Source organism: Crocodylus siamensis, chromosome 10 (assembly GCF_052110815.1).
Source record: "Crocodylus siamensis isolate JL-2025a chromosome 10, ASM5211081v1, whole genome shotgun sequence".
Classification (NCBI taxonomy): domain Eukaryota; kingdom Metazoa; phylum Chordata; order Crocodylia; family Crocodylidae; genus Crocodylus; species Crocodylus siamensis.
This window is the reverse complement of record NC_143404.1, coordinates 50,157,899-50,171,956: the sequence shown is the minus strand read 5'-3', so window position 1 is coordinate 50,171,956 and position 14,058 is coordinate 50,157,899. Positions and strand designations below refer to the sequence as shown.

Below are 14,058 nucleotides of genomic sequence, written 5' to 3'. Positions count from 1 at the left end.
TCTCTCATAGATCAACTGAGCTCAGTTTACAAATCCCAGGTTGATTTTTTCCCTTTCTGTTTCATGGCATCTGACACTTTGACCAAACTCCTTGTACTTCTTACACTATTGCTGATAGTACAGACTCAGCCATTGGCATCAGCTGACAGTTTAGGTTATGTTGGATGCATCTACCTGAACAGACTCCAGGTCACTTTCCCCTGACTTTATTGGTTTCATAGTTGGTGGGGTTGGAAGGGACCTAAGTAGATCATCAAGTCCAACCCCCTGCCATGGGGAGGAAAGGATGCTGGGGTTAAATGACCCCGGCTAGGTGATTATCCAGCCTCCTTCTGAAGACCCCCAAGGTAGGAGCGAGCACCACTTCTCTTGGAAGTTGGTTCCAGATCCTAGCCACCCTGACTGTGAAGTAGTGCCTCTTGATATCTAGCCTGAATCTACTCTCAGTCAGCTTCTCTTGTGGAAGCTGAACAGGTTCAGGTACTATAGCCTCTCCTCATAGGGCCTGCCCTGCTGCTCCCTGACCATGTGAGTGGCCCTCCTCTGGACCCTCTCCATGTTGTCCACATCCCTCTTGAAGGGCGGCGCCCAGAACTGGATGCAGTACTCCAACTGCGGCCTGACCAATGTCATATAGAGGGGGAGTATCACCTCCTTGGACCTGCTTGAAATGCATCTGTGGATGCATGACAAGGTACGGTTGGCCTTCCTGACTGCGTCCCCACATTGGCGGCCCATGTTCATTTTGGAATCAGTAATGACTCCAAGATGCTTTTCAGCCTCTGTGCTGACAAGAAGGGAGTTTCCCAGCCTGTAGGTATGCTGCTGGTTCTTCCTCCCCAGGTGCAGTACCTTACACTTGTGAGTATTGAAATCCATTCTGTTCTCATCCGCCCACCTCTGTAACCTGTCCAGATCTAGTTGCAGCCTGTCCCTTTCCTCCAGCGTGCCCACTTCTCCCCACATCTTAGTGTCATCCGTGAATTTGAACAAGGTGCTTTTCACCCTTGCCCAAGTTGCTGATGAAGTTGTTGAACGGTGCAAGCCCGAGGACCGAGCCCTGGGGGACCGCACTGCTTACATCCCTCCAGGTCGAAAAAGACCCATTCACCACCACCCTCTGGGTGCGGCCCTCCAGCCAATTTGTGACCCATCTGACCACGTAGGCATCGATGCCACAGTTGCCTAATTTCTTAAGGAGAATGGGGTGAGAGTCAGTGTTGAAGGCCTTCCTAAAGTCCAGAAAGACTACGTCCACCGCATCATCTGCATCCAAGGATTTTGTGACCTGGTTGCAGAAGGCCACCAGGTTGGTCTGACAGGACCAGCCTTGAATGAACCCATGTTGGTTGCCCCTAAGCATGATCCCCCCTGCTGGCTCCTCGCAGATGTGCTCCTGGATAATTTTCTCAAAGAGCTTCCCCAGGTCTGAGGTGAGACTAATGGGCCTGTAGTTTCCTGGGTCCTCCTTCCTCCTTTTTTTGAAAATGGGGACCACATTGGCCCTTTTCCAGTCCTCCGGCACCTCTCCAGAGCACCACAAGTACTTGTAAAGCTGTGCCAGGGGTCCCGCAATGACCTCAGCTAATTCCCTCAGCACTCTGGGGTGGAGATCGTCAGGACCTGCTGATTTGAACACATCTAGTCCCACCAGAAGTTTCCTGACTAGGTCCTCTCTGACCCTGGGCCTGGCTGTGCCTCCTCTGGGTCTGTTGGGGTTCCCTGTAGGGGGGGATGACCCGGTCCCTGTTCAAAAAAATGGAGGCAAAGAAATCATTAAAGAGGTTAGCTTTGTCATCTGGTATAACCACCAGATTTCCTAAAGTGTCCTGCAGAGGGCCTACATTACCCGGTACCTTCTTTTTACCCCCTATATATTTAAAAAAGGACTTGTTATCCTTGATCTGGGTTGCTTGTCCCAGTTCCATCTCCGCCTTGGCCTTCCTAACAGCCCCCCTACCGTCTTGAGGAAAGGAGGTATAGTCCTCCTTGGTGATGGTCCCTCCCTTCCATTGGGTGTACGCCTCATTTCAAGGGCTTGATAAGAGTAAACATTTGACTGTGGCCGGAGAATCAGCAGTTAGGTCAGAGAGACTTCCTGAGAGAAGGACTGTGGTATAGAAGGATTCCATTTTTCAAGCACCAGGGTACAGAACCTTTGAGGGCTGTGAAGCCTTGCACAGGTGACCAAAAATGGCGATGGAATGGAGATAGGGCTGATTGATCCATAGCTATGGCCCTCAACTAGCCTCGGGGCCATGGGACCTAATGATGACTGCAGTGTGGCCTGTAAAGTGACAAAGATCTCTGTGGACAGCAAAGTGCTCCGCACGCTGCTCAGATGGTGAGAATTTCAGTCACTACAGACCTGAGCCAGAGAAGAAATGCCCAATATGCAGTGCACGCATCATGTTCTTCTTGCAGTGGGGGAGTGATGCTGGTTCATGACATCCGAAAGAACGAGAGCCAGGTGATTGATTTCCGAGAGACGGCACCCTTTGAGATCCAGGAGGAGGTCCTTCGCAAGGCCTCAGAGGCAAAGGTGAGACAGAGCTTTATATTGCAGGTTTTTTATTTGTGTGTTCATTGGTCTCAGTTTCTTCTCTTTCCTTTTCCTCCTCACTCTGATTGTCTGAAATCACATGTACTGTGAGCAGCAAGGATGCCTCATATTCTAGCTCTGGTCAAGGTGCTGGCTGTTCAGTCCTGGAGCCTTAAGCTACCAATCACTTCCTCAAAGAACACGAACAAAGACAGGGCAGGCTTCCTCAGCCTCAGACTGGCTCTTCAGTCCTGCAGTGGAGTGATCCTGGGCAGAGTGGGGCATGCAGTCTGAGTGGCCTAGTAGGGCCTTCACCTCTCTGCTGAGATTGCCAACAAAGGAGGGTGATTTATGACCAGAGATCCAGATCTTCCATTTGCTGCAGAAAAACGTGAATTTTTTCCCTCAAAGGAGAAAACCACAGGAAACCATGGGTTTCCAGCCTGCAAGGAGCTGCTTAGGGTTAGGGGCCTAGGGGGTGGGTTGTGTGGGGCATATGTATATGTGTGTGGCAGGGGTGTGTGGAGGGGATGGGGCAGGTGTCTGCTGACACAGAGGGAAGGTGTGTGTGTGCTGGGCCTATGGCGGCGTAGAGGGGCTGAAGCAGTGCTCAGTGTCACTGGTGAGCCCAGCTTCGTGCTGTTGCCAGCAGGAGCTGCCCAGAGGCACTTGCCCATCCAGCAGGGGAAGGGGATGGGGAGTGGTCCTTCAAGGGTGGTGGGGAGGTGCTTGGCTGGGCCAGTGACTGGGGCTGGTGCCTGTGCTCTGAGGAGCAGGGGCAGGCTGGCCAGGAGATGCTGCCAGGGGGCTGAGAGGGTGGGGCTGTGGCCAGAGTGGAGCAGGAGAAGGGGTCATGCCAAAGGCATGTCCTCTTCCTTCCTCCAGCCCATGCTGGGGCTGGATTCTCTCTGCTGCCTCCTGTGTGAGCCAAAGCTGCTGCAGCCACTGCTCTACAGCCTGGGCAGGACGGAGATTGCCTGGAGCTCCTTGCCCTCCTCTTGCTGCCTGCAGCATAGCCTGGGACAGAGCTGCACTCTGCTTCGTGCTGCTGATGTGGACCATGGCACTGGTCCTCCCTGCTGTGCTGTAGCCCCAGCCCCAGCCCCAGCCCCAGCCTCAGCCTCAGCCCCAGCCTCAGCCCCAGTCCGAGCCAGTGGTGCGGGGCAACGTGTGGAGCCCCAGCCGCTGCCTGTTTCCACATGAGGTGCGCTGTAAGTATCTCATGCTGGAGCCCATCCCTACGTTGTTGCTGCAGACCACCATCCAGTGAGCCTGTGCAGGGCTGGGTGGGTGGGAGGCAGCTGGAGCCCCCCTCTGGCAGGGCTGGGGTGGGCAGGGGGCTCTGGGTCAGGAGTAAGGGGCCCCAGCAGGGCCAGCGGGCTGCGGGTTGGGAGTGAGGGCCACGGGGGTGGGGAAGGCAGGGGACTATGGGCTGGGAGTGAGTGGCACTAGCATGGCTGGGGAGTGCAGGGGACTGTGAGTCAGGAGTGAGGGGCACCAGCAGTACTGGGCAGGTTGTGGGTTGGAGTGAAGGGCAACAGCATGGGCAAGGCACCAGCATATCTGGACTGCTCAGCATCACAAAGCAGAAGGGCAGGGCAGCCACAGCTGGACCCATGTCCTGGTGAGTGATGGGAGCAGAGGGAGCTCTGATTTTCTATGATAAAAAAACCAAAATAAAATGCCAAAATAGGTATTTAGAATTTATTCTGGTAGGTTTCCAGATTGCTTTAAAATTGTAAGTATATCAATAAAACATTGTGTTCAACTGATACCTATATATATAATGGCATTTAATTTTAATCATGGAAGAACGTGGATTTGGGGGTTTTTAATCAGAAAATTAGTGATTTTTTATTGGAGAATTTGGGATTTTTAAACAGAGAAAAACGGGATCCCTGTATAGCTTTTTTGTCCACAAGGAGCTGAGTGGAAATGTACTCACTTATTTTATATAGGCGACAGGACACTGCTCATGTGGTGAGAATTTCAGTCACTAGCAACCTGAGCCAGAGGAGAAAAGGTCCAGTGCAGCTTAGGAATCCGTTGGGCCACTAAGTCTTACTAGAAACAAATAAACTGAGTCATATTTGGGGATAAGGGAATATGGGAGGATAGAAGCAATAGATAAATGGCAAAAGCTAGGTGTCATTGGGCTGTATGACTTTATTAGAGTTACTACAGGATTAAATTTTTCCCATTTCCCCACCAAAGGCTTTTCCTCCTCAGTTTAGTCTGTCACCAGCAACCTTTATATCTACCTCACTCCTAATATCTTCAGCCTCTTTCCCTTCCCATGGAAAACATGCTGTATGAAAATGAATGGAATCTTTTTATGGTGGTTGTTTTGATTCCAAGTTGGAAAATATGTCCATAGGGATATTTTCTTTCTTCACCTTTCTTTTGTGCAGGTGGGTCTGTTGGTGGGGGTGCCAGGAATGATACAAGGGATGCATAAGGCCCACCAGTTATATGGGAGGTAAGACTATTTAATACATATTGCTACTTTATGGAGTGTATTCCACTGAAAGGTGCTGCAGGTTAAATGCTGTTTAATCCCATTCATCAGTGACTTGCACTCTACTACATGAGTCATTGGCAGATTTGATGTCAGTAAAGGTCCAATGGGAAGAGGATCTTGTTGTTGGCAAAGTGACTTCAAATGCTGTCCCAAGTCTCTCTCATTAGTCTTGGATGTGCCATCCGTTCACTTTCCCTTGGAATATGATATTCAGGTCACTTTTTTCAGTATTCAGCACTGTTCTGAATGCATGTTACAGCCAGTGGTTGGGGTTTCCAGTATTGCACACATTCAGTTACATGGTTAATTTATATGGGCAGTTGTTATGATTGTGTGCAGTTGTATGATTATAGCCTAATTTGCAGAGGTGAAGAACACTTATTATTCTGGTGGTTGTGAGTACTCAGGCTGTCTGAGAAGCAGACCAGAAAACTAATTACAAGTCAAACTTAATAAGAACAAGTTGAAAAAAAATATCAGAAATTTCCTTTTTTTTTATTTGAACAAAAAAATTCATTTTGCTTAGCAATTTTTGAGATGTTAACAAAGCAATGAAAAAAGAAAGATTAAAAAGTATGAGGTTGCCTCCATTTCTCTCTTGTTCCTAGAGGAGGATCCAGGGGGGTGCAGTGGTGCAGTTGCACCCTCTTTTTGATTCCCCTTCCACTCAAACTTTAAAACCAACTGACTAGGAGAGGTAGCAGCATTTCTTGTCAAGCAGTCCTGCAGGAGTCAATTGATTTCATGGCTCAACATAACCAATTTGATCCCTGCTAATGTCTTCACTCCATGGGTATTAACAACCCTCTCTCCTTTTTAATAAATAGCCTTTATGTTCCATAAATTATCCTTTCTTCTGCAATTTTGCCATCTGTTAGCTATTCCTGCTAATGTCTCTTCAGTTTTACAGCCTTACAAACTGTTTTTAGTTCTAGCGAAAACCCTTAACCCAGGTGTGGTAATGTTAATACCAGCACTGTCAAACAATTAAAAAAATTTGATTGTGATTAGTTGCACCATTAAAAAAATTAGTTGCAATTAATCACAATTTTAATTTTGCAGATAAAAACTAAAAAATTAGGCACAGAAAACCTCAAAATTATGCAAAAATGTTCAGGTACTTTGTATGATTGGGGGGTTGGGGGATGTGTGCGTGGGGGAAATTTGTGAAGGTGTGGGGTTCTGTGGGTGTGTGGCGGGGTTTGGAGCTGGGTGGGGATTGCCTGCAGGGGGATCTGGAGTCGGGGGAGAGGGGAGGTCCGCATGCCCTGGCAGGATGCCCAATCTGATTGGGGTCTTGTCAGAGCTGCCTTAGGCCTGGGGCATGCCTGGTGTCCGAGCACAGTCCCGGTAGTGGTGGCCTCATTCTGCCCTCGCCCCAGCAGCAGCAGCCATAGGCAGCCTGGGCTGGGGGCAGCTACTCAGGCCCCAGCTCTGGCCCTGGCTTGAACTTCCCCACTTATTTGCTTAGTGGGTCCCAGGCCCAAGGATGCCAAACAGCCTTGTCATGGCTCCTGCTGCCTTCCCCGAAACCCTGGTGCTGCCAGCCTGGCTGCTTGGGGCCCTGGATGGGGGTTATGGGTGTGTCCCCCACCCCTTCCTGCTGCAGCCGCCCAGATCCCATGCCCAGGCTGCCCTATGGCTCTGCACTGCCACCGCTTCTTGCTGGGTGCCCGGGGGTGGTGATAATGGCAGCAGGGCAGGGCAGCCCAGGCACAGGCTCCAAAACCACGTGTGCTATTAATGCATTAAAAAAATTAAATGATTGATGGTAAAGTGTTAGAAGCACCATCAAGATGCATAAGAAGGCTAGGTTTTGTTTTGTGAATCTGAATAAGATGTACATTTAACTATAATGACTACAGGTGTAGTAAAACAGTGTCTTTGAACTATTTTTGCTTAGTTTGTTATGTTTTTTAAAATGTAATATATAAGCTAGAAAATTAGTATGTATTCCAGTAAAGTCATATTTGTTTTTGCTTTGATCTTAAACTGAATAATATAGTACTGGGCCCCTAGCATATTAGTAAAGCTTGTAGTTTCTCTTTAACTGGAGAAAAATATGTGTTGTGTTTATATACAATGATGCACTGCACCCCCTTTTCAAAATCCTAGATCTGCCCATGTTTGTCCTCCTTCCTTTCTTGATTTTTGTCTTGCAAGAATAGGAGAATATGTTCATGGATATGAAACAGAAACATTTCATTTTACAAAATGGGTTCTGATTCCTGCTTCTCCCTCCCTCCCCACCAAAAAAAAAATTCTTCAAAAAAATTAAAACAAAACAAACGCATACTGATGGAAGTGTGCAGCATTTCCAATCAGCTCTGCTACTTCACAACCCCCTTGTGCAGTAGATGGGAATTATTACTCCAGTGGTATAGGGGGAACTCTGGTGGAGATGGGTTAAATGATTGGTCCGCAGCTGCAGATGCAGTTGATGTCCAACGTAAAATTGAACTCAGGACTTTCTGCTCCTAGTTCTATTTTCTGATTGTCACAAAAGAAATTTCCAATAAAGCAGTTTCTGACTTTACCCCTGTGGTAGCCCCAGTAGAGCTGCCCCAAGGACAGTTCTACATTTATTTTGCTACATTTTGAATGCAGATTTCTCCTTGTTTTCTTCTTTGCCAGACTCTCTTGGTCAGAACTGCTGGGACTTGCTGCAGGCATTGCCCAGAATGGATTCAATGTCACACATGATTTAGGTAACTGCTATAATGCTGCAGTGGGCTTTTACATACATCAAAGGAGAAGGGGACTACATTTGTGTATTTGGAAGGGGGAAGTGGGTTAATTTACTGGAACTTAATGTTCTTCAACCTGGGAAATGCATTGGTTTAGAAAACAAATGAGGCCTGAACAGAAGAGAGTGAAAGCAGAGCTGCTAGTGGATGGACAGCAGGGGAATCCTCTACAGTCAGTCTGCCCCCAGGGCACTGACATGTAAAATGGACCTCCTCATGCTTGTCAGTGTGCATGTAGGTCTCTTGTTTTGTGTCCCATAAGGAGATTTCCACAGTTGCATTTGCCTTTATGCTTATGCACCAAAGACTCTGTACAATGTGCAGCGCACACAAAATACACACAAAAATGTGGATCTGTGTGTCTTTGTTAAGGCCATTCAATAAATCTGTTGAAGATCCAGCACTGTAATCCTGACCCCCAGTCTGAGTCCCATGAATTCAGGGGTTGGTGATGTTTTTGGGCAGAGTGCCAAAAACACCTGTAACCTCCACTTGTAAGATGTTGGTGTGCCAGGGGTGGACAGGGAGGGAGCCTCAAGGGGCCTAATTCTTGCAGTAGCAGTGCAGCCCCAGCCCCTTTCCCAAAGTCTGAGTGCCAAGCAAAATACTTTCATGTCCCATGCTCTGGCACACGTGCCAGGGGTTCCCTACCCCTGCTATAGCTATGAGATTAATCATACTGTGGTCCTGTTGCTCCAGCGATCTCTGACTGGCTTGTTATTTTTCAAATGGGGCAATGGATAATAATTACACATACCAAGAAACCAAAAAACAGAATTTCATGGGTTGCAACTGGACTTCTCAATGCCCATTCTTGAAAGTTGAATGTCCTTTGTGGTTTCCTCTTGTCATACTACTGTCACCATTCTTGCCTACAGCCAAAGCTGTTACTGAACTGAAGGAGCTGAACTACTCTGACAGGTTCAGGGAGACTTTCCTCCCAGAGGGTCAGCCTTTGTTGGCTGGGATGTTAATGAAGCGACCAGACCTGGCAAACACTTTGGACCTGGTTGGAACAGAAGGAGCATCGGCTTTCTACAGTGGAAACCTGACACAGGAGATCATTTCTGAGGTGAGCTGTGTCTGTGCTGGTCTGCCCTTGGATTGTTGCGTGTTTCATCTCAGACCAAGTAATCGTGCCATCTAGCTGCAACTTGTTTTAAATGTGCTAGCCAGCTGGAGCTAAATAGCTAGTTTTGACTTTAAGTGATAAATATTTGGAGGCCAATTTTTCACCTATTTACACCTATGTAACTGCTTTAACTTCAGTCTCATAATCCTAATTTAAACCAGCGCAAGTAATAAAGAAGTCAGTTCCCATATGAGCTGTAGACTACAATATATATGATTCAATAGGTTTGGCTTCTCAAATACAACAAAGAGACAACAAAAAGGATCTCATTTTCTATTATAGCATAAAACATAGTATCCTATTATAGGCTATTAGAGTCACTTCTATAGGACATCATTGGTTTCATCTCTAATATATTTATAGGTCCTGTCCCTAAAGATTGAATAGTTATTTTAAATTTAGAGTGGATTTAGATGCTGGAAAGCCTAGATAAACAGTCCTTCACCGGCCCCAGAATGACTATAATGCAGGCAATGACAGTGTCTGTTTAGCCAATGTGTCTTGTTGCTGACTGCCCAGAGTACTCTAGGTGCCTTGCGCCTGAAAATAGAAACGGCTCAAGAGAGACCCCTAGCGGTGAGAAGGGGGAGGCACAGCTGCTAGTCACCAGGGCAGCACAGGTGCTGGTTGCTGAGGCAACCAGCGAAACCTGCTGACATGAAGGGGCAGGGCTTAGCCCTTCTTAAGCCCAGCCAGGAGGACAGGAGGACAGGTCCCTTCTGGCAGCCAAGGAGGGGGGAGATCGGCCAGTGTGGAGAGAGGGGTGAAGATTGACTGCATGAGCATCCCCTGGTTTGCTGCCATGGGCTGGAGTATTTTTTCCGGTAGGGATCGAATGTTCTTTTGACCAAATGGTTTATTTTTACATTATAGCCCAGGGGCGTTGTGCTTTCTGTTTGACTGGAGGACCGGGTGAGACTATTAAGGGTTGGAAGAGGCCTCATAAGGACTCCACGGTAGCATGGGGGTCCTGGCACCAGAGAGGGTGCAGCATTTTGGGGGTGCATTGGCCCCAGCCCCAGAGTGAGGGGGGGCAGCGAGGAGCCCCAGCAAGGTAAAGGAGAGGGCTGAATTACAGCAAGGCCCAAGTCAAGATCCTGGCGGTACCGTCTGCGAGGCTTGGGCTGCAGTGTAGGGGAGGAAAGGAGCCGCAGATAGTGCCCCCTGACACCGGGGCATATAAAGTGGGCAGCCTCCCACTAATTACATCATTCAATGAATTAAGATCAAGGTGTGGCAGGCGAGTAAGCAGGTGGGTGGCCCATAACAGGAGGGCGGAGTCACCACTAGAACGACTCCAGCAGCGATACTCTTGTCACAATGGTGCGTTGGCCAGGAAAGGTTTATACGGCAGTATGCATTATAAGACGCTGGTTTGCTGGTATGAAGAAGAGAACCCTTGGTCCATGTGGAGAGAAAAACGAGAACAGACGCTAACCCCCAGCCCAGAGTTGGGGAAACAAGATTTGGGTCATCCACACCAAGCAGTACAAGGCCCACAGGATCAAGCAGCAGGACAACAAACCCTGCAAGCCTGTGTGATTGGAAGCACCTGACCTGGCCCAACGGTGCAGGTAGGAATGTGTGGCTATGTAGCCCGAGTTGGCCATGAGGCAGAAGATGAGCTGCCCGCACCGGTGGTAGAAGTAACCATAGAGGAAAAAGAGTAGTAGCTATGCTGGACTGGGCATCAGTGCAGACAGTGGTGCGGAGCGATGTGTTACCAGCAAGGGAGATAAGAGTGGATCGTGTGAGGGTGCAGTGTTGGTGTGGGGACCGCCTCGATTTTGACAGGGTGAGCATCACCCTACGAGTAGGCAATAAGACCTGCCGGATGCTAGTGGGGGTCGCAGAACATTTACCCTACCCAGTGGTACTGGGCTGTGACTGGCCCAAGTTGTTAGAAGAAATAGTTGGTGTGAGGCATAAAGAGACCGCGGAGGGTTTCATGGGTGAAACTGAGCAACGCCCCCCGAAGAGGAAGGGGGACAGAGGGTGGATATTGCCCAGTTGGGGGAAGATGAATACTTTCAACTAGAGCCAAGTCAAGAGACAGACTTTTGGTGGGCGCTGCAGGAACACCTTGCTCAAAGAAATGATGAGGTATTAAGGCCGGAACTGATGAGAACAACCCCGAGGTTCGAAGTAAGGAATGGCCTCCTATACCGGATCAAGCAAGGGAAGCCAGAAGGAGAGGAGGTTGCTCAGCTGTTGGTCCTGCGGTGGTATTGACGGGCTTTGTTGAAGGTGGCTTATGAGCTCCCCATGGGCAGGCATCTAGGCTGGGACAAGACACAAGCACACATTCGAGCAAGGTTTTATTGGCCCAGTATGATGGGGGAAGTCGTGAGATATTGCGCTTTGTGTCCCGTCTGCCAAAAAGCAAACCCAAGGCCGCCTGCAAAAGCTCTTTTAGTTCTGATGCCTCTGGTAGAGGTTCCCTTTGAGAGGGTGGCAGTAGACATCATTGGGCCACTCCCCCGAAGTAGCACGCAAAACCAGTACATATTAGTTTTACTGGATTATGCGATGCGGTACCTGGAAGCTGTGCCAATGCGGACAGTGTCTGCGCCAAAGGTGATGAATGAGCTTTTGAAGATATTCTCCTGGGTAGGACTCCCTAAAGAACTACTAACTGATCAGGGAACGAATTTTACATCACATGTGTTTGAGGCAGTGAGTAAAGCCTTGGGGATTAAACACCTGAAGACAGCCGTGTATCATCCCCAAACAGACGTGGGCTTGTGGAACGTTTTAATCAGATGTTGAAATAGATGCTAAAAAAGTTCGTGGTTCAGAGCCCTTAAAATTGGGACAGGATGATACCTCCTTTGTTGTTCGCAGTAAGAGAGGCACCCCAGGCCTCCACCGGGTTCTCACCTTTTGAATTATTATATGGCCGGCAACCAAGGGGAATCCTGGACCTGATTAGAGAGAGGTGGGAAGAACAACAGAGTAACAACCAGAACATTATCCAATATGTGATCCAACTTCGGGAACGCCTTGAAGCGGCTCGGAACATGGTCTTAGGAAACCTCAGAGAAGGCCAGCAACGGCAAGTAAGGCACTACAATCGAGGCGCCCGGGAAAGGAAGTTTGAGGTGGGGGACCGCGTGTTGGTCCTATTGCCGGACAGCGAGAGTAAGTTACTTGTCCAGTGGCAGGGACCCTATGAAATCATATGCCGAGTGGGGCCCATAGACTACGAGGTATACCAGATAGATAAACAAAAAAAGAAGCAAGTGTACCACGTCAATATGTTAAAGAAGTGAGAGGACTGGGAATGTATGTACTTAGCCCCTCATCCTGAGGAATTAGAGTTGGGACCCACGTTAATGGAAGAAAGTAGACCGGGTGACGTAGAACTGGCCCCGCGCCTGTCAGAAGAACAGAGGAGACAGGCTGCCGAGCTAGTCAAGGAATTTGAAGATGTATTCTGGGGAACCCTGGGGGAAGCCCAGGGTGTGGTACACCGGATAAAAACTCCTCCGAGCCAGGTGATATGTGAGAATTGGAGACGGATCCCCAGTGACTCCAGGGCCAGATGAAAACAGAGCTGGCAATGATGCTGGAGCAAGGTATAATATGTGACTCCCACAGCGACTGGCGGAGCCCTATCGTAGCGGTACCTAAGTCCGATGGAAAAATCTGTTTCTGCATTGATTATCGGAAGGTGAACGCAGTGGCCAAGTTTGACGCTTACCCAATGACCAGAGTGGACAAACTGGTGGAAAATATTGGGCAGGCTCACTACATTTCCAGTTTAGACCTGACAAAGGGTTACTGGCAGGTCCCAGTGGCACCCAAAGATCAGGAAAAAACAGCATTTGCCACCCTGTGGGGACTCTTCCAGTTCTGATGCATGCTGTTTGGGTTGCGTGGAGCTGTGGCTACTTTCCAGCGGTTAATGGACAGAGTGTTGTCCCCCCATGGGGGTTATGCTGTGGCGTATACTGATGATATTATTATATATACGGAGAGCTGGGATGAACACCTCGCCGCACTGAGAGCAGTAGTGCAAGACTTGAGGAGAGCGGGACTGACAGCCAATCCCAGGAAATGTACAATAGGAAAGGAGGAAATGCAATATCTGGGGTTCCTAGTAGGAAGCAGGAAGGTGAGACCTCTGCTGAGCAAAGTGGAGGCACTGCGGAGGTATCAGGCACCCCGTACCAAAAGACAAGTTCTTCTTGGGGCTGGCCAGTTATTATAGGAAATTTGTACCTCACTTTGCAGATGTCATTGTACCATTAACGGAGATGATAAAGGCAGGGGCTCCCACCAAAGTAAGATGGACACCGGAGGCAGAAAAGACGTTCCGAGCGGTGAAGGATGTGCTATGCTTACAACCACTTTTATATACACCCGATTTTAACAAACCTTTCCTGGTGCAGACTGATGTGTCAAACGTGGTTATCGGTGCAGTATTGGTTCAGAGGGAAGGAGAAGACGAGCACCCTAGAGCCTACGTAAGTAGGAAGCTACACCCGCCGGAGCGGAGTTATGCCACGGTTGAGAAGGAGTGTCTAGCAATTAAATGGGCCATTGAAACACTCCGATATTATTTATTAGGGTGGAAGTTCACGTTGATCACCGATCATGCGCTCCTGCGCTGGTTGCAGAGTATGAAGACAGACAACGCAAGACTCATGAGGTGGGCCCTTAGCCTTCAACTGTATTGTTTTAAGGTGGAACACTGCCCAGGAACCCAGAATAGAAATGCTGACTTTCTTTCAAGACAGTACAAGGAGGAAGAGGGGCCAGGAGGAGCAGAAGGACCTCCGACAAGAGAGAAGAGAAGGGGGCGTATATTTAGAGGCCCTAACCTTGCTGCTAGGAGGCAGAGTGACCCCTCCAATTCTGGGATCTCCCAGGGGGGCCAGCCAGTCGGGCAACCGGAGAAGGAAAGTCAAGACCTGGAGAAGGATGACTGGAGCAGGACAGGGAGGCAACAGGGAGACGGAAGCCCAACAGCAATAATAATGTGCCTGCCGCCTCCATCAGAAGAACACGCCCTGCTCAGGGCCACCCTCATGAATGTTTAAAACAGGGAGAGAAGACTGGCCTAAGCAGCACCCTACCAAAGTTGACTAGTGTGGGGGGACTACCTGTGGTG

General features: G+C 48.9%; 1 protein-coding gene across 2 annotated transcripts in view; it reads left to right on the top strand.

The window, feature by feature from the left end:
* GGT7 (gamma-glutamyltransferase 7) overlaps positions 1–14,058 on the top strand; it is an 80,247-nt gene that overhangs the window by 32,269 nt on the left and 33,920 nt on the right. For both annotated transcript variants that reach the window (XM_090020437.1, XM_090020436.1), the window contains exons 4-7: positions 2,425–2,542; positions 4,954–5,021; positions 7,698–7,771; positions 8,689–8,882. In XM_090020437.1, coding sequence (XP_089876563.1) covers positions 2,425–2,542; positions 4,954–5,021; positions 7,698–7,771; positions 8,689–8,882 — 454 coding nt within the window. The remainder of the gene's footprint in view (positions 1–2,424; positions 2,543–4,953; positions 5,022–7,697; positions 7,772–8,688; positions 8,883–14,058) is intronic.